General features: G+C 41.2%; 1 protein-coding gene across 1 annotated transcript; it reads left to right on the forward strand.

The window, feature by feature from the left end:
• The first annotated feature begins 492 nt into the window (after positions 1 to 492).
• NRIP3 (nuclear receptor interacting protein 3) lies at positions 493 to 24,598 on the forward strand. The gene is made up of 8 exons (XM_045803864.2): positions 493 to 667; positions 1,112 to 1,272; positions 17,493 to 17,654; positions 18,150 to 18,232; positions 20,189 to 20,328; positions 21,011 to 21,063; positions 21,178 to 21,272; positions 21,570 to 24,598. The coding sequence occupies exons 1-8, from the start codon at positions 622 to 624 to the stop codon at positions 21,583 to 21,585; spliced, it is 756 nt and encodes a 251-aa protein (XP_045659820.2). The 5' UTR covers positions 493 to 621; the 3' UTR covers positions 21,586 to 24,598.
• The last annotated feature ends 1,168 nt before the right edge of the window (positions 24,599 to 25,766 follow it).

A 25,766-nucleotide genomic window follows, 5' to 3' on the forward strand; every position in this document is an offset into this window, starting at 1 on the left:
AATTTTTTAAATTGAATTTAAATAAAAAGTGAAAAAAATAAAGTCTATTGTTATTATTAAAAAAAAGAAAAAGAAAAAGAAGAAAGAATGGCTTGAGAGTGAGTAGGAAAGACTCAAAGAAAACCAGGTTCCCATCGCTCCTGGAAACATGCTGGAGGGGACAGAGAAAGACCCTCCCCAACGGCAACCCCGAAGTGTCGGCTGAGAAAAAGGTGCTTTTCTGCCCAGTGTTCCGAAGAGCAGGTGTGAGGCACGCAGTCCTGTGCAGTCGCACGGAGGCGGGGATCATCGCCGCTCCTCAGCGCTAGGCTGACCCGCAGGTATCCAGCCGCCCCTGCGGCCCCGGCTGGCACCTGCGGATGCAAGGACCCCGAACACAGGGTGCCAAGAGCCAGAATAGTGGGGGGGGGGGGGTTGTCCGCGGAAAGCCGGCTCCAGCCAGCCCGCAGGGGCTGCCCCCTCCCCAGTCACGTGGCCTGGTGGGTGGGGACCGACCTAAAGTTGCAGAAATCCTGAGCCTTCCCAACTCTGAAGTGCGCTGTGGACGCTGGGGCTCCCGGAGGGGCGCGGACGTGGGACTTTGCACAGCCCAGCAACTGCGCGGGCGGAGGGATTTGGGGCATGGCACAGCTGGCGGTGATCCCGGGGTCGGCCACGGCGTGGCCAGGTGAGCGTGAGTCGGGGACGGCGGCGGCTGGTGTGGGAGAGGCTGCTGCACCCTGGGGCCGCCTACACTCTATCCCGCTCCAGGGGAGGCAGGGCACCCACAACGGGAAAGGGCGGTTGGGTAAAGCGGTCCTGGTAGACCCTCGGCGCTGTGAGTCAGTCCGGCCGGCGTCACCCTTCCTCGCGGGTCCTTCCCTTCACCGAGGCGGCGCGGAGGCCCACAGCGGCCGCGGACGCCGGGGAGCCGAGCGCTAGGTGGGGGTGCCGTGCTGGCCCCGCCCCTCCGCGCGCGCACTGGCTGCTCCCCCGTGACGTCACGCTCGGCTATAAAACGCTCGGCGCGCGGCTCTCGCGGCGGTGGAGGAGCTCGAGGCTGAGGGCGGCCGGGAAGCGGGGAGCGACCGGGGACGCTGGGCCGCGAGCGCCTCAGCGATGTTTTACTCAGGGCTCCTCAGCGAGGGCGGCCGCAAGGAGACGGACATGAGGGAGGCGGCGTCGCTGCGGCAGCAGCGCCGGATGAAACAGGCCGTGCAGTTCATTCATAAGGACTCCGCCGACCTGCTGCCCTTGGACGGCCTCAAGAAGCTGGGCTCGTCCAAGGACACGGTGAGCCCCCGCGGCCGCGCCCGCCTCGGGATGTCCGCGCGCGGCGGCCGGTCACCTTCGCGCCGCGCGGCTCCCGGGGCCCAGCCTTGGCCGCTTTCACTGAGTCACCGGCCAGGCCCCCGCTCCCGCCCCTCCTGCCGCGGTCCGCGGTCTCGCTCTTGCTGTTTCCAACTCCTCTCATCCAGCATCTCCCTGCTCGGCTTTCCCTCGGGGTTCCGTCGTGGCTTTACCAGCTCGCGCTGCCTTCCGCTCGCCCTCTTCCCTTCGTGCCTCTCTCCTCTCGCGTCGGAGACCCTGCCCTGCCTTCTGCCCTCTGGTCGCCTTTTCCTTCCCGTTAGTCTTACTCCTAGTACCTGATTTGGCAGCATGATTGAGCCTGGCCTGGCGGGGCTGCTTGGCCGGTCCAGTGACCCGGACAGAGGTGACTCCTAGTGGAAGGAGAGGAAGAAGTGCGAGGGGGTTCTTGGCAGTCACCATACCCAGATGATTTTGTTAAATACATTTCCCCCTGTGCAAAATCTCCTCCTTTTGATTTTGGGCTTATCTACCTTAACCTTCCATCCTGAGTGGGGAGAGAGAGAAAGGGTCGAATGTGAAGGAGGGTTCTTGAACCCCAGACATCTCTTCGTCAATCTCATCTCTCCCCCTACGCTCCCCCTACCCCCAAAGAGTGGATGGAGAGAGGAAGCCAGGCTGCTCCATCTCACTGACCAGCTAACGTCTGGAGCTGGAGCTGGAGCTGGTGCAGGCTTTTTCTGGCAGGGTTGTTCTTCGCCTTAAGAAGGAGAAACTCCAGGACTGGAGGTCTGGGTTCAAAGACCATGCTGTCCTCTACAGGAGGGAGTGGATGGTTCAGGGTCACTAATTTAAAGAACTGTATTGACTCTCATCCTTCAGTCACTATAGTGGTATTGGCCCAAATATATGTTTAGCTTTGTGGTTTTATCTGAAGTTTTCTTTTCTTTTTCTTTCTTTTTTAAAAAGATTTATTTATTTGAGAGAGAGAGAGAGAGAGCACACACGAGAGCAGGGGGTAGGGGCTGGGGGGGGGGAGAATCCTCAAGCGGACTCCCTGCTGAGCATGGAGCCCAACACAGGCTTCATTCCAGGACCCTGAGATCATGACCTGAGCTGAAATTAAGAGGCAGCTGCTTGACCACCTGAGCCACCCACGTGCTCCTATTTGGAGTCTTGTAGTTTACATGTTTTCTTGAATTTCACAATCACTTTATTCATCTGGGCAATAACTTGTGAAGCATTAGTTAAATGTCTTTTAAATGAGGTAGGTGCTCTGTACAATTTTTTAAGTATTTTTTGAGATTTTGGAGTATTAATTTGGCAGGGAAGGAAAAGAGTCAGCTGGTCCACGGAAATTGCCATTTCAAGCCCCAGATGACTATGAAGAATTTCTGAATCCTCTTCCTTTTTTTTTTTAAACATCTCTAATGACACACAGATACTAATATCCGATTTGCCCTCCCCCATTGTGATAAAAAGTAATTTTAGTTATTTTTGAGCAGGGGATGACTACCCAGTTATTTTGCTCTTTTTTTTCCTCTAAGATAGTTTTCTTGCAAAAGCCACAGAATAGTCAATCTAATTTATGCTCACTTAGAGTGGTGAGTGACTGAAATACATTCCTAGAAAAGAGAACTCTCTTTCTTCTTTCAATTAGCAAACCAGGTCTAAGCCTTCTTACCTTTAGGCCAAAATAATCCTAGTTCCTAGAAGCCTCAGGAATGAATAAAGAGGGAGTATTTAGGAAAAGAAGTAAAATGTGGAATGTTTTTCTTCCCCATATGCTGGATTTAAGAAAATGATTGACATTTGGTTGTCCTGGGCTGTCGGAATTCCCTGTCCCTGAGAAACTACCACTCTATCCCTCTGCTTAGCATTCCTTATATTACTTAATCCTGTGTAGGAAGAATTCCATCTGCTTTTCTGACTCCAGTCTGTGTGAGTTGAGCCACACAGGAGCTGATAACATAAAACATAGGCAGTAGGAAGGAAGCATCCTTAAGAAGTAAGTTATTGCCATAGATATGATGCCCAGCAGTTTACTGTGAGACCGTGAATTAGGGTTCACACTTTCTCTGCCCCCTACCTCCATCCCCACCTTTGCCATGGACTTGATATCCCACTTTCACTGTTCTCACACCCTTAATGTGCAAATGATTGCACAGAAGATCTAGAACAGGTCACAGAAACCAAGGCGGATTGAGGTAGGGAAAGGAAAGCTGTGGTACTGGGGTGAGGTAGCAGGATTAAGCTCTCTTAGAACTGATGTTGCTGCCTCAGTTCAATCTAAGAAATAACCTTATAAGTACCCTATCACTTCACTTCATGGATACATCTGGTAGTATAGACCAGTGTTGACTCAATTTTCTCTCACTGAAGTGAAATTCTGATTGAATAGGTCTATAGTACAAACTAAATAGAAGAGGAAAAAAGGAGGGGATGGCACCAGAGGGAGATGGGGGAAAGGACAAATTAGGTGTTTGTTGTTGCTGATGGTACAGAAATAGAGGACAAATTAGTTTTAATTGAGTCTCAGTAGAGGAGACTGTGGGTTGTTTTCCTCACACTAGTGACCTATATTAGAATTACACTTCTATGAATTTTGAATTTTATGCATTATCTACCTTTTACCATGTTGTTTCTGTAACATTCACTATTTGATACCAGCCTGTGACCCATAGGCAATCAGGTGTGGTCTTCTGTTGGCCCCAGGGAAGTGCCTTTGTCCCATTCCTGTTTGTGTGTAGTTGGCTGCTACAAAGTGTAGTGTGGATATTAATCTTATTTCTTATGTCTGGTTATCTTATTTTGTTCATCCTTTCATTTTGTGATTTTTTATGTATTATATTAAAAACCAAAATCGGAGATATGAGTAATATGTTATGTGATTTACTATTTTTTTTAAAAGTTGATGAAGCTGGAGAAAAAAAAAATCTCCACTCTTAGAGTTTTGCCCTTTGTCTTTTCTTAGTCTTAGCTACTAGTTTCATAAATGTTCTTTTCATTGAGGTAAGGACTTTTAAATTTTTAAAAACAGTCCCATCACTTTGGAAACATTGTCAAACTGCTTTCCTATAGAATTGGGTCAATTTATATCCCACCAGCAGCAACATGAGAGGCTCACTTCCTGGTTTCACCTCTACCTCATAAATATCGAACAGTATTATTGAAAAAGTTTTGCAAAAGTGAAAAATGGTATTTCTGCTATAAAAAAAAAAAAAAACCAACAACAGTCCTGTCCAAAAAAACCAAAAAACAAAGCAAAAAATAAACCCATCCTGTCATGGGGTAATACATGCTGTCTTTCCTATATGATAATGTTACTGACCATCCAGCCGTATCCTTAGTTGTCCAGCAATAGAAAGAGTGTTTTCTTTCCTATCTATGATTGATTCTGCTTATAGCCAAATTCTTTAAAATACTCACTAGAATTAGGAATAGAGGCCAGAGCAAGGATGGTGGAACACAGCAAAGCAAACTGACCGTGAAATGACTAGCCCTATATTCTGAGTATCTGATCTACCTGATCAGAATGCCACAAGACACCCATAATGCTACAGGTTTTGAATCAGAGAGCTCTGGAGCATTAGAAGAGGAGCAAGAAATACCAATATAATACCAGGAGTTGGTGCAAACTGAAGATTTTCAGAGCCATGATTGTATCCTAATCATAGGAGACATTATTTGAACACTTGCTGTGTTCAGGACGCAGTGCTAGGTGCTCAGACCACGAAGAAGATAGCAAAGTTTCTTTCTACAAGAAGTTTATATAGGTTAGGGGGACAGGGGGGACAGGGGGACAGGATAGATTAATTAATTTATTCCACAAATATTTATTGAATGATTATTACATGTCAGTCAATACTCTAGGCATTAAAGATATGATAGTGAACCAAAATGGAGTTTCTGTCCTAATGGAGCTTGTTGTTGTGAGGGGGAGAAGGCAGAAAATAAAAACAAGTAAATATGTAATATATCAAGTAGCAATAAGTGCTATGGAGAAGGTGAACCATGGTAAGGTGAAGAGAGAGTACCATGGCCAGGGTAGAGAGGAGTGGAAACTTGTACTTTATATAAGACGGTCAGGGAAGGCCTGTCTGATAAGATTACATTTTAGGAGATACTGAAGGAGGTCAGAGAGCAAATATCTTGGGAAGGAATGTTCTAGACAGAAGGAACCGAAAGTGCAAAAGCCTGAAGTGTCAGTGTACTTGATATGATTGAAAAACTGTAAGAAGGTCATTGTGGCCAGAGCAAAATGAGCAAGTGGGAGGGTGATAGGAGATAACACCAGAGAAGTAGTTGGAGGTCAGACTACTCAGGACCGTATAGGTCATTGTACATATATTTGGCTTTTAATCTGTTATGGGAAACCAGTAGAAGACTTTGTGCAGAGGGGTAACATGACATGACTTATTTTATAAAAAGATTACTCAGACTACTGTGTAGATTAGGCTGAAGAGGGGCAAGAGTAGAAGCAAGGAGATTGATTTGGAGGCTGTTATATGGTAATCGAGGTGAAAGATGAAGGTGGCTCAGGGCAGTGTGATAGCTGTGAAAGGGACAAGGAAACATCAGGTCCTGGATGTATTTTGGAGGTAGAGCTGACAAATTTAGTTGATAGATGAGATTAAGGATCTGAAAGAAAGAGTAGTCAGAAATGACCTTAAGGTTTTTGATCTAGCAATTGGAAGAATAAAGTTGCCATTTACCGAAATGAGTAAAGACTACAGGAAGAGCAGATTAGGGATAAGGAATAAGAACCAGGAATTTAATTTTTGAATGACTTAAGTTTGGAATAGCTCTTAGTTAATCAAGTGTAGCTGTTGAGTAGACAGTTTCACAAGAAGATAACACCACCAGGAAGCTATGTTAGTTGCCAAGGTGTTACAGTCAATAAGCACTAGAGGAGTTCAGTGGAAGACGTGATTACTCTGGCCTGAGGTGACAATAGTGATGGAGATCAATATTTGCTTACAGTTTCATCATTTCATGGTAAGTCAACTGACTATGAGATGTTATGGGGAGAAGGCTGCTGCCAGAGTGTGCCTTATAGAACCTCAGAGTAAGAACTTTACAGTTTATCTGGTCCAATCCCTGCCTATGTGTGAATCCTTCCTAACAAAAATGCAGTCCACCATGGGCACCTGAGAAACCACTGTCTCAGACCAGTCCACAAAGCAGATAACAATTAGGAATAAGGCTCTTCTCTTTGAAATTACATGTTTTGGGGTCATACAGAAGGTCTAGGGCAATATGACAGCCTGCCTTAGATAGATCCTCATGTGCTTGTGAGCAACTGTAAACCCAAAAACAACCTGTCTGTGTTCCCATGGGGTAGAATGGGTCACATATTATATGTTCAACTAGTACACAAAGAAGAGAAGGCACAGATACTGGTGCTTTTTAGATTTCCAAGACCTGATAGACATATATTAGACTTGAAATGAGAGTCAGTCAGGAGTCCATGTTTATCTATAAACTTTAAATAAAGACTAAAATAGGATAGGATGATTTCATGCCCTTTTAGAAAAAAAAAGGTGAATGGTAATCAGCTTCAATTTTAGGCTGAGCTTGAGAATTTTAAATACACATATACACAAACATGTGCTTAGCACCATTTGAGTGCTTACTGTATACCTGACACAGGGTTAAGTGCTCCATATGGACATCTCATTTAATCCTTACAGATGCACTACAAAGTTCTTACTAACTTGAACTCAACTTTGTCTGACTCTAAAGAATATATTTCATTTTTTTATTTTTATTTTATTTTATTTTTATTTTATTTTATTTTATTGGTAGGTAACAGGTTAAATAAGCAAAGGGAACTTACATATGAGGCCTGTCTTGGGTATCACTAAGATGAGTTGATCTCTGCACCTGCCCACCAAATTTTAAAAGTTTATTGGAAGGCCTGACTAGGTTCACTTACGCATACCATGCAGGTGTTCTCAACACCATAGCACTATCTCAAGGCTGTGTTCTGGAGCAGCCTCTGGGAGTGGGAAATCCAAATGGAATTCACGTTCCAAGAACAGGGGTGGGGGTAAGTCTTGGATAGTACAGTCCCAACTTATGGGTCAACCAGTGGTCATGTCTTTTCCATGATCTTCCTCAACATTTTATAATAACAAAATAATCCTAATTCCTTTCTCCCATCCCTTGTGTCATTGCTGTTATTAATTTCATTTCACCTATACATAAGAATATATCAGCATATACTGTATAAAAGCATTATATAAAAGCATATGTAATCAAGTATATTAGTGATGTTATAATTTTGAAAAAACTGTTCTCTGTTACAGTAATTAAGAATAAGAAAAAGGAAAGGTTTTATTTTAGTTTCACTTATTGATTTTACAGTGGTCTTCCTGTCTTTATAGAGATCCAGGTTTCATACTTATATTATTTGCCTTCTCTCTAAAAAGCTTCTCTAATATTTCTTGCAAGGCACATCACTAGCAACAAATTTCCTCAATTTTTGTTTTTCTGAGACAGTCTTTATTTCTTCACTTTTGACAGATAATTTGGCAGATACAGATTTTGAGTTTGGTGGATTTTTCTCTCAACAGTTTATTTTTATTTTTTTCTTATTTAATTTTAATTTTTTATTTGAATATAGTTGACACTATTGTTACATTGGTATCAGGTGTACAACATAGTGGTTCAACTTCTCTATAGGTTATGCTATGCTGACCACAAGTGTAGCTACCATCTGTCACCATACAAATGCCCCAATATCATTTTTTTTTTGTCTTTTCTTCCCATGACCTATTCATTCCATACCTGGAAGTCTGTATCTCTCACTTCCCTTCACCCAATTTTCACACCTCTCCCACCCCCTTCCCTCTGGCAACCATCAGTTTGCTCTCTGTATTTATAGGTCTAATTCTGTAAAGCATATATTTTACTTTATTTTTATAATAATTTTTTATTATGTTATGTTAGTTGTAAAGCATATATTTTAAACACTACTCTAAGCAAGGATTGGCAAACTTATTCTGTAAAGGACCAGAGAGTAACTATTTTCAGCTTTTCAGTCCAAACAGTCTCTGTTTCAGCTACTTAGCTCTGCTATCGTACTGCAAAAGCAGCCATAGATAGTAAATGAGTGGAGTTGGTTGTGTTTCAATAAACTTTTATATATAAAAATAGGCATCAGGCTGGATTTGGCTTGTGGACTGTATTTGCTAACCCCTATTTCTGAGTGGTTCTAGCTGTGGTTGTATTTCTAGTTAGAAACCTTGGGAGTAAATGCTACAAAAAAGGTAGACTTATGTCATTTCCCCTATTTTCCAGTCTGGTCTATTCTGTGAACCACAAAATTCCATTAGTTTGATTCTGTCTGGGTTCAGTGCAGATAGGTAAAGGGATTGAGAAAGTGGCCTTAGAAGTTCTTGCTCAAATCATGATTTTGTGGCATTCTCGCATTATAATCTACTTCCTCTCACCTCACTTATCTTCCCACGCTACAGCCTGATTAGAAGAGATATTTAAGCATATTGGGTGCCAGATTGAGGAACCTCAGCTCTTTCTTCCCAGAATACAGCACTGCCCACAGAGCCCATTTCCTTCGGAAACTCTTGATGTTAATGAAGGCAGCACATCTGAGCTTGCTGCTAAGGTTTAGATGCCTAAACCCTGGTAAGGGTTTAGCAAACACATTTCAAGAACAGTAGAGAACGAGGGACTGCTTAGATTAGTAGTTAACCTTATTGAGGTAAAGCATAAAGCAAGATCCATGTCAGGAGGATGACTAGAGAATTATGTCCAGAAGGTAACCAGAGTGCCTGTAGCACCTTTCTAGTTAATTACTAGTGTGTATTTTGACGGACATCAGGAAAGTAGGATACAGTCCTTGAAAAGCCAGTATTTCAATAAACATAAAAATAAACCGCTTAAGTAAATTTACAAAGCAGTAGTCAAGGAGTAGGAAAGTAAGTAGTACAAATTACATAATGTGTAAGTATTGAAGGGATTCTGAAAGAAAGAACTAGATGATGTTAAGAAAGGCTTTTTGAAGAAGTAAAGAGTAGAAATTTGTTCGTTCGGTACTATATCAAGAGCTAAGGATATAGCTGTGATCTAGAAAATTAAGGTCCCTGCCCTTGTGGAATTAACAATCTAGTGGGGGAGTGAAATAGTAAACAAGTGAATAAGCAAAATAATTTATAATTACTATGAAAGAAATAGTGGAATGTGTTAATAACTATAGTGGTGGGGTATCCACTTTAAATAGTACAGGCAGGGAGGATATCTTTGATGGAATGACATTTGAGCTGAGACTTGAAAGATGAGAGCAAGCTAACTATTTGAAATGTTAGTGGGAGAACATTTCAGACAGAGAGAATAGCAAGTGCAAAGGCTTTGGAATGGGAAGGAGTTTTTGAGCAAGGAGGTGTGGATGAATAAAGGGAGTGTGGCATGTATATGGTATATAGATAGAGGTTGGAGAAATGGACAGGGATCAGATGATGCAGAACCATATAGACCGTGGTGAGAAGTTTGAATTTTGTTCAAAGAACAATAGGAAGCCATTGAAGGGAATGTATTATCTAACTTATATTTTTAAAAACTCACCCTGGTTGCTATGTAGAGAATGAATTGGAAGAAGGGTGAAAAGAGGCAGAAGACAAGTTAGGAGTTTTTTGCAGTTCAGATAAGAAATGATGAGCCAAGAAATATATGTATATATATGGAAGCAACCTAGGTGTCCATCTGTGGATGAACGGACAAAGAAAATGTGATATATATATATATATAGCCATAAAAAAATTAAATCTTGCCATTTGTGACAACATGGATGACCATGAGGGTATAAGCTAAGTGAAATAAGTCAGACAGAGAAAGACAAATACCATATGATCTAATTTATATGTGGAATCTAAAAAACAAAACAAACAAAACAACCAAGCTCATTGATATGGAGAACAGATTGGTGGTTGCTGGAGGGCAGGGGGGTGGAATGGAGGAAGGTGGTCAAATTGTACAAACGTCTAGTTATAAAAATATAAGTCATGGGGATATCATAAACAGCATGATGACTATTGTTAATTATAGTGTATTGCATATTTGAAAGTTGCTAAGAGGGTGGATCTTAAAAGTCCTTATTATAAGAAAGAAAAAATTATAACTATATATGGTTATGGATGTTAACTAGACTTATTGTGAACATTTTTCAGTGTATGTAAATATGAAATCATTATGTCATATACCTATAACTAATATAATGTATGTATAATGTAATTATACCTCAATTTTTTTTAATTGCATTATTTAAAATAAAACTTAGAGGATGAGGACAATTAAAGTTACATTGCATTTTTTTAAAGAGTTTATTTATTTATTTATTTGAGAGAAAGCACGAAGGGGGGGGGCGGTGGGGAGAGGAAGAAGCAGGCTCCCTGACCAGCAGGGAGCCCGACACAGAACTTGATCCCAGGAGGTCCTGGGTTCATGACCTGAACTGAAGGCAGATGCTTAACCAAGCGAGCCCCCCAGGGGTCCCTACATTGCATTTTTAAGGTCTAACAACTTCTGTAAGTATACAAGTATACAACTTCTGTAAGTATACAAGAAAAAAGTGATGGTGGTTTCAATCAGACTGGAGGTAAAGATGGGGAGAAGAAGATCAATTCTAGATACGTTTTAGAGGAAGCAACAACAGTACTTTGGGAGGGAGGGTTAGGGAAAGAAAAGAATCAAGAATGGATGGGTGTTGGGACACCTGGGTGGCTCAGTTGGTTAAAGGTCTGCCTTCAGCTCAGGTCATGATCCCAGGGTCCTGGGATCAAGTCTGGCATCGGGTTCCCTGCTCAGCAGGGAGCCTGCTTCTCCCTCTGCCTGCTGTTCCCCCTGCTTGTACTTGCTTTCTCTCTCTCTCTGACAAATAAATAAAATCTTATTAAAAAAAAAAAAAGAATGGATGTGTGTATGGTGGTGTAATTTTACAAGTTGGTGGGAAGGAAATGATCCAGAATATTAAAAGTGAACAGGACCTTGGAGCTCAAACTTCTTTGATTACTGATGAAGAAAGCAAGGCTTGAGAAAAGTAACGCCTAGCAAGATTAGCGATTTGCCCAAGGTAATATGTGACAACTGGTCATTTTGCTGAAAGGAGAGAGACTTCGGGCTCCCTCTCAGTGGGGAGAATGCTTCTCCCTCTGCCTCTCTCCTGCTTGTGTGCTCTCTCTCTCTTTGTCAAATAAATAAATAAAATCTTAAAAAAAAAAGTAGAAAGACTTCATGGAGGAATAAAGATAAGATTGGGAAGGAAGATGAGTGGTAGTGGAAGATCTTAAATGTTAAGTTGAAGATTTTGTATTCGTTATAGCTGTCAAGAGAACCACTGTAGGGTAAGGAGACCATGAAAATCTTTTAGGAGATTGCTTGAATTTAGCAATTACAGTAGAAATGGAGAGAGAAATACAACGTGTTAAAGAGGCGGAGTTTTCATTCACCGAGATAGGAAATAAGGGAGAAAGTGCAGGTTTTGTGGGAAAGATCAGTGGGACAAGTTAAGTTTTGAAGTACCTGTGGAATGTCTAAGTAGAATTTCAAAGTGGCAGTTGAATCTATGCAACTGAAACTCAACAGTGAGGTCTGGGCATGAGATAGAGTCATCATCATAAAGGTAGTAATTTATGCAGTGAAAGTAGATAAGGTTGCCTTGAAAGGATATGTACAGTGAGAAAAGGACAAAAGACAGAGTGATGATTTAAAGGAACCAGTAAAAAAGATGGTGAATAGACAGAAAAGTGCTTTTAGAAGCCAGTGGAGGAGAGTGTCTAGAAAAATGGAATGTTGAGTTTTACTGTAGCATTGTTTCTAATGACAGACATGTGGAAACAATCTAAATGTCCATTAGTAGTTAAATAGTTAAGTTGAGGTGTAACTGTACCACAAACTCAAATGTCTGCAGAGGATGTGCTGTTTTATTTTTCTTATTTTTATTTTTTTATAATAATTTTTTATTATGTTAGTCACCATACAGTAAGGATGTTCTGTTTTAAAATGCAGAAAGTAGGGGGCTAAATGGGTGACAGGTATTAAGGAGGGCACCTGTTGTGATGAACTTTGGATGTTACATGTAAGTGATGAATCACTAAATTCTACACCTGAAAGCAATCTTACCATATATGTTAAGTAACTAGAATTTAAATAAAAACTTGATAATAAAATAAAATGCAGAAAGTAGGGCAGATGTAAGAAAATAGGTGCCAAGGTGGTTATAGAGTGAGCTGGAATTATACCTGCCTAAGTTACATTGTATGTTCACACACACACACACACACACACACACACACACACACACACACACTTTGGTCTTTGCATGATTTGGCCGACACTGTTGGATAGCTAAATCATCACCCATTCTCAGCCCTTTTCTACCTGCCTGACTCCTCTATAGAGATTAGAAAAGCTGGATTCTCTCCCAACCCCCTTTTACTTAAGACTGGCCATGAGAATTCTGACCAAGAAAGAAACAGGGAAAATACTGAGGGAATTTCTGGGAAAGTTTTTGCTTTCCTGATAAAAGGGATAGATGGCACATAGTCCCTTCCTCTTTCCTCCTACATGTAGATTTAATACTAGGAGTTGGGGCAGCCATCACATGATCATGAGGGGATATCCAAGAGTACAGAGACGGTAGCCCTGAAACTATTAAACTGCTGAATTATTGCCAGCATCTGCCTACCTCCAGACTTCTTGTTATATGAGAAAAAATATACCTCCATTTTAAGCCATTGTAGGTTGATTTTTCTTGTGGCTGAACACTTTCCTAATATATGGGGTGTATTTTTTCATTTATTGTTTATTTTTATAAAAAATGCATGTATGTAATTTAAAACTTTAAAAAATTTAGACTATTCCTTGTGCTAGGGGTCTCCATATAGCTAGGTAAATGGTGAAACTACTATTTCTTGACCTATTGATTTTACCGTTATCTACGGATTTTCTACTAAACAGGTAAGGCTTTAATTCTCTTACACCTCTTTGTCATGTCCTCTCTATTATACTAATATTCTGTTAAATAACTGTTTGGGGTCCAATCAGCATTTACTGCTTATGTTATTGTGACTATGTTCATTTTATTTGCAACTGGGTCAAATAATGTACTATATATTTCCTTTCTCATGCAAGTATTTCTTTTTCTCAAAATTACCAATTGCCCATTTTATTTTCTATGTAAAATTTAAATCTCCAAGAACGTTAAAACTGTAGATGATCTAGCAGGTCCATCTCTTTTTTCTTGGAGACGTCCTTCCTAGAGCCCTCCATCCTCCAATTTTCGTTTTGGACTGGTTGCTCTCAAGGCCTGCTACATATCCTGTATTCTAGACTTTTCCTTCAGGGCCATTCTCAGAATGTCCTTTGCCTCTCTTTTCTATTGGATCCTCTATTCTTGAACCCTATGGTTTTTTCCTTGTTCATTGGTTTCCCTCATTTCAGTGGAGCATATCCTTCAGTAGCTTCTTGAGGATGATTGGGAATTAACTTTCCCAAGTCTTGATTTATAGTTTGGCTGGTTAAGAAATTATGCACTGTCAGGTTTTTAAAAAGTGTTATTACATTGTCTTTTAGCTTCCATTATTACCGTTGAATTGTCCTGTGCCATTCTGGGTCCAAATCCTTTGTATTTGGATCATCTTTTTCTTCTTGGAAGCTTTTGGAATCTGTGTCACTCATAATATTCCAAAAATTCATAGTGATGTGAAATCTTGTTGTAGATCTTTTTTCTTTCATTATATGAGGACCTATGTGGGTTTTTTTCAATCCTTAAACCCACATCCTTCAGCTCTGGCTTAGTATGGCACTCTATCCTCACCCTTAGCTGTTCTAGAAATCCGACAGTACATAATTTCTAAGCTTAGACAAACTATTAACCAACCAGAGTCTTTTGAGTTACTATTTCAAAAAGAATAAACTTTTGGCATACTTCCCAGTTGTGTGGGTCAAGTGGGAGTTTTATGCAGGCTTTATACTAATGTATTTCCCACCCTCTAATCGTAGAAGTTCTAATACCTCTAACTTCTCAGCCTTTTCAGAGTTTTAGTTTGAATAGGAAAACTGCTTTTACAGCTAGACCCCAAAATATGTAATAGCTCAAACATGATAGTTTATTTTTTCTTAAGTAACACTACTAGTAGAAAGGTCAGCAAGACAGCCCTCTTCCACGGAGTCACTTAGGGACCCAGGCTGACAGTGGCTTTTCTGTCTTCAACATGTGACCTCCAAGAAGGTTACCCCAAGGGTCGTCTCCATTCTAACCAGTGAGAAGAGTAAAAGAATGGAGGAGTGTGCACAGGACATTTTTGTGGGTCAGGTCTGGAAGTGGTGTATGTCACTTCTCCTCACATTCTCTATGCTAGAACTCAGTCCTCTGGTCATGCCTAACCGCAAAGAAGGCTGGGAAACAATCTAGTTATCTATACAGTAAGAATAGGAGAACATGGATTTGGTAAACAACTGGCAGTCTTTGCCACTCTAGCATTGTGTGAAGTGGAATGGTGTGAAGCACTTAGCTTTCTATACTCTTAGGTCAGTTACCACTTTTCTTTTTGCTTCTCAGATTCCAAAATGTTGTCTCTTTTTGTCTCTCCTTTTTTGTTATTGTTGTTTCCTTTATTGTTCTTTTTGCTCTTGTATGTTTAGGTCTTTCTTGTTCCTTGATTATGATTTTAGTGAAACCTTGGTTGGGAGCAGAGGCAAATGTGCAGTTACACTGTCATTTAAAACATGTAGGCATAATAAAATGACCACAGAAAAATATTCCTGAGGTTCATAGGGATTTATCAGCTGTGAATTTTCAATTCCTGAACTATACCATCAATACTTTTAGTTGTGAAAATGAACAAAGAGACTTACATGTGCTGACATAGAAAAATGTCTTTCATATATTAAACAAAAATAGAAAATTTTAGAACAGTGTTATAGTATGATCCTGTTTTTATGTATGTTTGTAAATGTACTAAAAGTTTTGGAAGGATATTCTTCTAAATTTAAGGGTGGTTATTTGTAGGGAGTGGGACTGAGAAAAGGTTGAGAGGTTGGGAGGCTTTCCCTTTGACTTTATATACTTCAGATATTTGAATTTTTTCACTGAGCATGTATTATGTTTGAAACTTTTTTGGTTACTAAAGAAAAGAACAAATACAGGAATTGTCAGCAGGGTCAAATGCCCTAGAGAAGTCAAGGAAAATGAAGGCTGAAAAATATCACCAGATTTGGAAATTAGGAGATTTTTATTGATGTTGTGGGATCAGAAGTAATCTCAGTGAAGGATATCAGGAAGTTTTTGGCTTCTTTAAAAATAGACCATTTAAGACAAGGGTGTAATTAGAGGAGGATGTAGAGCTGAGGAGAAAGGATCTGAGGTTATGTGTTTTCTCCCTAATGTATGAGAACTTTGAACATGTTTTATAACCTGAGGAGGAGGGAAGGAGGAAAATTCAGAAGAGAGATGACTTCGAGGAAAATAATTTCAGATTTTTCCTCATTTGTCAAGCGATGATTAGACTCCTTTGAAAGATTAGGAGTAGTGAGATAAAGCTGTGTTCAGCAAGACTGATGTAGAAGGAAAGCCCCAAATTTTCAGTGAGGAGGGCTTTCCTTTATTGGCCTTTGAAGTCCTTTCTGATCTTCAGTTCTACAAATTCAGCTTACAGTTGTACAAATTCAGTTGGTTCTGCTGAGTGTGGACTTGACAGAAGCAAACACCCTGCTTTCATATGACTTGATCTAGAAATTCAGGCTTATTAGTGAGAGAGTAAGAATGAAGACTTTGTTTCTTTTGAGGAGCAAATCATTCTCAAAGGAAATCTGACAGAGTTAGCACTTCCTCTAGCTCCTTATCAAGTTAAGAAGCTCTCATTTTAAGTGCCTCTCTCTCTCCTTTTCTCAAGGATACTAATTTAGAATCTGCTTTGCCAAGAACCTGTGTATTTTGGGAATCCATTTCTTCGCCTTACCAGGGTTACAGTGAGTCATGGCTCTGACTCCATTCTTCCTCAGAAATTGTAAGGTGGTGGATAATGAAGGCCTTACCCAGTTCTGTCCCCTTTCCTGGGAAAATTCTAGGCTCTGAGCTTCTAAGAGTGATTTTCTTCCCCCTAAAATTGAAAGGCATCTGGTATGTGTTATATAGAAACTTGGAGTCTTTCCTTTGAGAGATTTTAAATATTATTGTAAACTGAGAATAAGATGCTGTGTATAGAAATTCTGTGGATCAAATAAGTCCTTATTATGAGGTAACGTATTTTCTAGAGGCCACTTTGGGTAGAAAGAGCAGAGCATGGATATGGCTGCCTTATGAACTCTCTAAGTTCTGTCAAAGAGCAGACTTGAATTCACATTCCTCATTCTGCCTCCTAACATTAGGTATCCTGACGTAGATATAAGGTCTAATTAAGTCTCCTGTTTCTTGATCAGTTTCTGCCCCATTTATACTCCCACTTTTTGGCCCATTGGAGAGAGGGAGAATGGATAACAAGACTATGGCAAGAGTTGCACTATGCTTCTTGAAGTCCAGGGGATGTTAGTAGGGATTATTCCTGTGGGTTCTGCCAGGTTCTAAAGTATGTCTCCTGAGAAGATTGCTCAGCAGGTATGAATTCCTCTCTTCCCACCCCAACCCGTGGGTTACTCAGCCCACGGGAGAGTCAGGCTACCAAGGTATATGCAGACTAGGTCCAAAACATGAGGCTGTAAGGGAGGAAAACTTGAAATATAAGTAGGCAGAGCTTCTGACAGCCAGTACTGCGTAGGTTTCTTTGGCCTGTGAGAACAAACTGCTTCTTCTATAAGTTACCTGGGAGGATACATTTATTCCACTTAGACTAGGGTCACTTTTCTCCTGAAATGCCATTGTAAGGGGAGGAAAGACAGCAGGCCTAGGTAATCCAAATCCCAGGGGTTCCTCAGTTCTCTTTAGCCATAGAATATTCACTGGCCCTAGCCACATTTTCCGGTGTCCCACCTTGCTGTTTCTTTCATTCACGGTGGCCTATTACAAATTGATTTATAGTACCTGTTCTGATAATACCAATGAAGTCTCTGCTTGAAGGAAAAATAAATAAGAAGCAAAGGTAGAGCTCAGTTATGTGAGGCTTCTTTATTATTTCTGCAGTACCTGGGGGACAATGGGAAAAGGGGGAAATGACCTGTCACTAAGAATCTTCTGCTTTCTATTCCTCAAGCAACCTCATAACATTCTGCAGAGGCGCCTCATGGAAACCAACCTGTCTAAACTTCGAAGTAGTCGTGTCCCTTGGTCCTCCAAGACCAACAAACTGAATCAGGCTAAGTTTGAGGGATTAAAGAAGTCTGACGATGATGACATGATTTTGGTTTCTTGCCAGGTAATGTTCTGAGAATAGTTTTTCCAGGGTTTTCTGGAGAGTAGGATGTGGGCCCATTGTGATTCTCATAGTGGGGCCCTCTCCTCCAAAGTGTATAGAGCATGGGTCTTATCATAGAATTCATAATTGAATTTTACAGGAAGTATATGTAATATTTTTATGCATGTGCATCTTTATGGGAGATAAAGACCAAAGCTTTCATCAGATTTGGAGAAGAGTGTGTAATACACACACACACACACACACACACACACGATTAAGAGCTACTTAGTATGTAGAATTAAATACTGAAAGTCCTTTGGGATCCTCTGTCAGCTCTAGATTCAGTCGGAAAAAGGCTCCTAAAAGGAGACTCAGCAGTGATTAAAGATGAGACATGACCAACCCATAATTGTGAGACGCTCTCCAGCCCTGCCTTTCATATGACATCTGCTGCTTGCTCCCTTCCCTTTTGCTTCTCTGGTTCCTGCTGATCAGTATGTTTCCTTTACACAGTGTGCTGGAAAGGATGTGAAAGCCTTGGTTGACACAGGTTGTCAATATAATCTCATCTCTTCAGCCTGTGTGGATAGACTGGGGTAAGTAGCCACTTGTGCTGGGTGGGAGTCAGGTGCTAATGCACTCTTTGCCTAAATCTATTTGAGGTTAGAGATGGTGAGGGTCTCTACCAAGGTTCCAAGAGAAGTATGCAGAGTTCAAGTATCAGCTGGATTCTCAGGCACCTGGGAGAAATCAGCAAGCCAGGAAAGCATCGGGTTTTCCATTAACTCCCACCTATTAAGTTCTGAGCAAAGACCTTTGGGCTCTGGAATGAGAGAGTGTGAGGTCCTTGGCTCATTGTTAGCCATGCCCTGCAAAGACAACAAATTAGAAGGAGCACTCCTGTTGGTATACCCCCGATGAGTAAAAGCAGGGATGTGGTTGGTCTCAGCTTACTCAGGGTCCTTCTGGAGGCCACACTGCCTGTCCCAAGAAGCATCTGTCAGAACTTAGAATAGGACTGCTATTGCTGCTGGGCCTGAACCATCATAGGTGTGAGTAACTAATAGTTTCTTAGTGCCTTTCCTCTCTGTAAAGAACATGTAAAATCAAATCTTACCGCTGCCCCTGCTGGGGATTGGGTGTGAAGCAGATATTGAATGTCTTTGGTTCTTTAACAGCCAGAATTGGGTTCTTCCCCTTTTAGTAAGAGAAAGCCATTTTGTATTTTTCCTCCTTTTCAGTCAATTGGTACTTTTATGTCTTCTTCCTTCTCTTCTCTCCTAAGTACTAGGTGGGCCCCAAGGTCTAGCCCAGAATTGGAAGGATCAACCCAATGTCCTTTTCCACTTTTCTAGCCCTAAGAACAACAAATCATTCCTTAGTTTAATATCTGTATTGAAACAATCACTAGGGTAGATATAATGGTTCATTCTAGGCTGCTTTCAAGATGTTCATACTTTTAGGTAGGACTTGAACAAGGCTTGATTTGTATAATTAGTGACCTCTGCTGCCTGATCTGTTCCTTCTTATCTCTACCCTGTTCTCACCCCTCACCACTGCTGTGACTCTTTGACACTGGCTCTCTGGGTTTTGTACACTGCTGTTTAGGCTTGTGGGAGGAGTCCAGGACACAAGTGCTCTTGTGGGAAGAATCCTGAGCTTTTTTATGTGGTGAAGAGACGAGATGTAGTGTAACATGATGGTTCTAGAAAGACTAATAATGTCCTGGTGCATAATTAGGCAGCAGTCTGCCATAGTTCCAGAAGAATTAATAACCATCTGTACAACTGCAATTATTTTGCTTTTGGATGAGTTATAACACCAAAAGAGAGGCAATGGAGTAAAGCAGAAGTATTGGCACAGAAAGTCCATAATTAAGTTTTTATCCAACAACCCATGATAGCTTGGGTGCTGGCTGTTCCAATCTGCTTATATAACTGTGTGAAACCTGGGTGCTATTCCTTTCCTTTCTCCCCTGCAGAGAAAGTTCAATTAATCAGGACTTTCCCCATGATATTCCTTGATGATATCAATATCAATATCAATATCAATGTACCTAGCAAATAAGTACCAGCCTCCATGAACCTTATAGCTGAAGACTGATGAGGATAAATAGAAATAAGAAAGGCAAAGAGAAAATTAGACGCTGAACAAAAAGCATCTTCTAAAATTAGGACAAACTCCTGCCCTTTTTTGACATCTTTTACCCACAGATGGGTAAAAAGACATGTTAACTAAATTGCCTTGCATATAGGTGGGGATGTTAGGATTCAGAAAAGGATTTTCTGAGTGTATCAACTTTCATTTTTCAACAGTACAGATAGTGACATAGCTTTTTGAGAACAGGAGCTGAATCTTTCGTTTTTTATATCCTCTGGCATATGCAGGACAAAATTCTGAAACAAGCAGTGTAGGCTGCCTAGCACGTTTTTTGGTAAATTAATCCCAGGAAATCCCTGGAGAAGTCCAACAGGGGGTCATAAGGTAGACATTGTCAGATTACATCAGAAACCTCTGCCAAGGGGATTCTGATATCTCCCTCTCTGGTGCAGACTCAAGGAGCATGTCAGATCTCACAAGCATGAAGGAGAGAAGCTTTCTCTACCCCGGCATCTGAAAGTAGTGGGCCAGATTGAGCACCTGGTGATCACATTGGGCTCACTCCGCCTGGACTGTCCAGCAGCTGTGGTTGGTGAGTAGAATTGAGAACTGGCCCTATGGACCCCTATTGTAAACCCCCTCCCTACTTCCACCAAACCCTCATAAGATCTCATGCCTGTAAATATATACTTTTTCAAAATTCCAGGTTTCCATTTTATGTACTATAGACTTGTCCCAATTTTTACTCTCCGAAGTACTAGATTCAAGACCTGTTGAGAATCACTAAAACAAAGGAGTATGTAATTCAGGATAAAAAAAAAAAAAAGTAAGGGGTAAGAAACATTTCTGTGTGCCAGTGAAAGTGGCTCCTGAGAGCTTTCCCTGAGCTAGTTGGAGATAGAGGGCAAGATCCCCTTATTCCTTTGCCATAAATCGCTTGATAACTTCCCCCCATCTCCTATATTTTCCCTTATGTACACTACTCTGGACTACTCAAGATTCCTGGGTTTTGTCTAAAGGCCTTTTGTTCTTCAGAGTTTAAAAGACCTAGGTTTGAATCTTGGCTCTATTACCTTTTAACTATAATGATCTGGGAAAATTACTTAATATAATAGATGCTCAACAAATGTTTATTGGATGGATGGATGGATGGATGGATGGAAGGAAGGAAGGAAGGAAGGAAGGAAGGAAGGAAGGAAGGAAGGTTGGTTAGATGGTGATATGGCTGACTTATAAATCAGCATAGCAATAGTTGGATCTTAATTTTTTTTTAGAGGACAATGAGAAAAACTTGTCCCTTGGTCTCCAGACTCTCCGATCCCTTAAGGTAGGATTGATTCTACTTTCCCTTTGATTCTTATTCTCTGAGGCAAGGTCCTCTTACATGGACCATTGACACTGGGGTCACTGACAGTGACCAGTGATTCTCCTTTGTTTTTAGTGCATCATAAATTTGGATAAGCACCGGCTGATCATGGGGAAGACAGACAAAGAAGAAATCCCTTTTGTGGAGACAGTTTCCTTGAATGAAGACAAGTAAGTGCCCAAATGGGTCAGGTCAAGTAAAATCCATTTGTCTCTAAGTGGAGGGGTTCTCACACAGGATATTGGGTTGTGTCCTGCCTTCATCCTTCAGTCTTACCACAAGTACACCCATCCCCAACCCCTAGAGTTCACCATCCCACAAAACTCTCTAGCCCACATTCCAGAATAAGAAGTGATAATACTGCACAGAGTGGTGGGAAAAATAAGCTTTTAAACTAAAATTGTACTTGCCTTCAATCTAACTTCTTTGAATTTGGTATCATTTCTTCTATTTCTTTCTCATTTCAGCACTTCAGAAGCATAACTACAGACTGCAGCATGTCTGCACATATGCACACATACCAGGTTGAGAGATTGAGAAAACTGGGTTTGAACCAAATGCAGTAGCAACTTGCTGTGGACCAAGTCCTTCCCTCTAATAGAAGCTCCAGGGGCTCCTTCCAGCCCAGACCTCTCTAGACTTTAGTCTGTGCTTAGAGATCTTATCTGGTTATAGCCATTGTTTTTTACTCTTCCGATCACTTAATTTATAGACCTTTTGACACTGCCAGGTCTCACCTGTGGCCTACTTCTCTGCTGCTTTCAGGAATTTGCTTTTATTAGTCAAGTATAGGGGCTGTCAAGTTTGTTTCTCCATAGATACACTTGCTTCTTTTCCTATAGCTAAAATGTATAAAAAACAGGAACCTGACCTTTACCTCCTTTCAGCTGTTTCAAAGAGGTGCAGGATACCTATGTCTCAGAATTAGAATTTCTTCTAATTCATTCATTGATTTCTCAAGAATAAGTGTACCTGAAAGAACCCAGAGAGATCATCTAGTCCAACTTTTTCATTTATAGGTCCAGAGAGGCAAGTGAATTGTCTAAGCTGTTATACTAAGTCAGTGGCAGAGGAACCTAGAACTCACACTTGAGAAGCCAAGGCTATGTTTATTCTCCCATGCTGGTTCTTTTGTCTTCAGGCCTTGAGAGGAGGATGAAGAGGTAAGGGTTTTAAAAAGGCAAGGTAGGGGAAGAATCTGCTTTGGGGATGGATTCCAGGAGGATCTGGGTAGCTCTTCCTCCCGTGTGCTAAGTCTACTAAAAGTGTCTGCCTCAAATCGTCACACTTAGGACCTTATTTTGGTGCCTAAAAGATGAGGGTACAAAAACGAGTGAGATGGACTCTCACCTTGAACTTCTTGGAGGGGAGAAGAGGGAAGGAACAACAGACAGAAGAACATTAATCACTTTCTGAGATGGAATTGAAGGCTTTGGTAAATAATCTAGGGATCATTATTAGACATTAATACCCCCAAGATCTAGTCAGTGTTTCTGCCCAGCCTGTTATTTGTCCGCCACGGACTCAAGTAGCACGGATCAGAAATAGGGAAAGGAGATGAAAAAAATCCAAGCAGATCCAGAATAGAAGGAAGTACTGGGTAGAATCAGTTGGTGGGAAGTCCTACCTATGGAAACCTTTCTGGGGTTGAGGTCAGGAATGAAATTTCCAGACAGGGAACTGAAGGTTGGGAAATCTTCAGCCTTGTTCTGCTTCAAGGAAAGAGGCAGGACAGGAGATGACAGTGTTAAGGACAACTTCTTCCCGCTGCCCAATAATGTCTCCCGACCCTTCTGAAAATATTGGAGATCACAGGGGTGTCTCGAAGCTTTTTTGTTGGGCTATCAGTCTAGGCACGCAGATGCCTGTAATGAAATCTCCCCTTCAATTTGGTCATAGAAGTACATGGAGAAGTCAGAAAAATAATCAGCTGTGGATATCTTTTCAAGAGATATCCAAGTCTACCCTTGGTTCATAGCAGTAGTTTCCAGAGCATTTAATAGATGCCACTTTGAATTTTGCCAGGTCCCACCAACAATCTCGTCAAGTGTTCAGCTACCACCTCTATTAAACAACTCAAAAACTCTGAATGTTTTTAGGCTTACAGAAACTTCCTAAAGACTAGGGACTTAGTGACTCTCATTTGAACAGCTAGGCAGCCATACTGCAGTCTGGGTCGCCCCCAGAGCCCCTTATCAGCCTCTATAGAGGAAGCAAGGTGGAAAACTAAGCACAGCCACAGCAGGAAAGGCCATGTCTATACTTTAGCAGGGGTGATCCCAGCTTAACAGCCTTCAGCGCCCCCTCCAAATGCACCCCATTTTTGCCTGGGTGGGTCAGGGGGGATCTGTGCCTTTCCATTGAGGCCTCTTCACTCTCCTACCCTACCTTTCATGGCACCACTTTGGCCTGCTCCTTATCCTAAGACTGAGCTAAAATACTTCACCCCTTCTCCCTGGGTTGAAAATTCCACTCCAAGCCTTGACTCTAGGCCACAAGTGAGGCATGTGGGAAGTTCCTTGGCCTGGCTTATCCTTATTTGGATTCCCTGTGGACCAGGTGAGGCCAGGAATTCTTAGGTGTTGAAAAGATGTGACCAACTCTGGCCCTTTGAGTTCAGGATTCTGTGGCATCAGAGGGATGATCAGATGGCCTTTAGTGATCTTTCTGGCCACTGAGAATCAGTCACTGACTTTCCAATTTTGGAATAGAAACAGTTGGGTTGATCTGAGCTTAAGGTATCATAATCTCACTCAGTGCAATCAGATCATTTGAGTTCACTAGGCAAATAATTGTGCTTTAAACCCCAGGCTTGATAGAGGTACCTAAAAATGTCTGAAGACAAGGATGGGAAGTCTTGAGCTTCATTAATCTCTAAATGCTGCCAAGTTGATTATTCTGACAGCCCATATCTCCTTGATGTTCATGAGGGAGTACGTGATCTACTTTTCAGGGGCTGGTGAGGTGAAAAGGTAAGGTTAGTTCTTCCCAGAATCTTAGAAAATTCTCTCCAGCACCTCTGATTCAGGATGTGGGAAGAAAGTGTCTACCCATGCTGTGTTCTGAATACAGGCAGTAGCAGGAAGTAACCCTGTAGAACTAGTAGCCCTCTCATTCCTTATTAGATGTCCATCTCAAATACAGGAAGTCTGAAAAATATTGTTTTTGTTATTTGGTATATCTGTGCCTGAGTTATATGAGAAACAAATGTTTTCTGACTTTTCTATTTCCTTGCCCTGACTAGACCCACCTGGTAAGATTTTCTATTCCTTAGCTCAAAGTGTCTGTAGAATGGATTGCTTATTGTGTCAGCTGCCCTGACTTTTGTTTAATAGAAATATCTTTCCAGGCTGGAGACATGGAGGAGATGAACTGGATTCTTTCCTCCTTCTGTTGCCAGGCCTCTACATTGGCACTTTTACCTGCTCAGTGTTTCTGGCTGTGTTGGGTTTATTTGTGAGATTGATGTAACAATAAAGTAAAACCTTCCCCTCTGTGTGCTTGTCTGACAAAGTCTTTGTGTCAGGGCCCCTGGAAGGTGAGGGAACCCAGGCACAGCCTAACTGCATCAGTTTCTCTCATTGGGTCCTCTGAAAGCAAGGCTTTGAGGTCCTCATTCCTTCCATTGCTACTGGTCCTTCAGCAATTTCTTACTGACTGTATGTCCTTGGGCATATTAGTGAACCTCTCTGAGCTTGGTTTTGTAGTCTGTAAAACAGATGTGATGATAGTACTTGCTACACAGTATCAAATGTAAAGTTGTTGGCATATGGTAGTCCCTTAAAGATTGAACAGTATATGAGAACAATCTTTTATGGTGGGTCAGCTGTGTGTTAGAGAATATTTTTCTAGAAAAATATTCCCTTTTCTAGAAAGGGACATATTTATTTAGTTCAAACAAATAGGACAGGTTTCAGAAGGGGAAGTATTATTGAATGAGCCTTAATATATAGTTAAAGCCATTGTCTAAATGAAATTTCAAATAAATGCATTTTGTAGATGGTAGAAACTTACCTTTTAAGTATTAATATTTTAATATTGAAACAGTGTGATTAAAATGCCAACAGGAAATATTCTTTAGCTATCACAATGGTTATCACAATCTAGAATTACAGTTCTACTGGTACTCAGATGATACTACCATTCCACCTCAAAAGATTTTCTGTCTTTTTTTGTCCATTTATTCTAAATATAAAAAATTGGGGGTGCCTGGGTGGCTCAGTCAGTTAAGTATCTGACTTCGGCTCAGGTCATGATCTCAGGGTCCTGGGATCCAGCCCTGCACCAGGTTCCACGCTCAGTGAGGAGTCTGCTTCTCCCTCCGCCCCTCTCCCCACTTGTGTGCGTACGCGATCTCTTTCTTTCTCTCTCTCAAACTCTTTTTTAAAATATTTAAAATAAAAAAATAAATATAAAACATTAAAAAGACTTACCCAACCTGACTCTTAAACAATGAGTAACTGAATCAAGATTCATGATCATCTTCATAGAATGAAATAAAGAAAATTAAGTTTTAAAAGAGTTAAAAAGTACATTCTGACTTTCATTTTTTAAAAACCTATTGCTCTTGCACAGTGGGGGAGAGCTTGAATTAACAAAAGTTTATGTGAAGATGATATAGGTGTTTTAGTTAAGGAATATAAAAGTATGGAGGACTCTGTATA

This window comes from Ursus americanus, chromosome 16, assembly GCF_024610735.1.
Source record: "Ursus americanus isolate L20-20 chromosome 16, mUrsAme1.1.p, whole genome shotgun sequence".
Lineage (NCBI taxonomy): Eukaryota > Metazoa > Chordata > Mammalia > Carnivora > Ursidae > Ursus > Ursus americanus.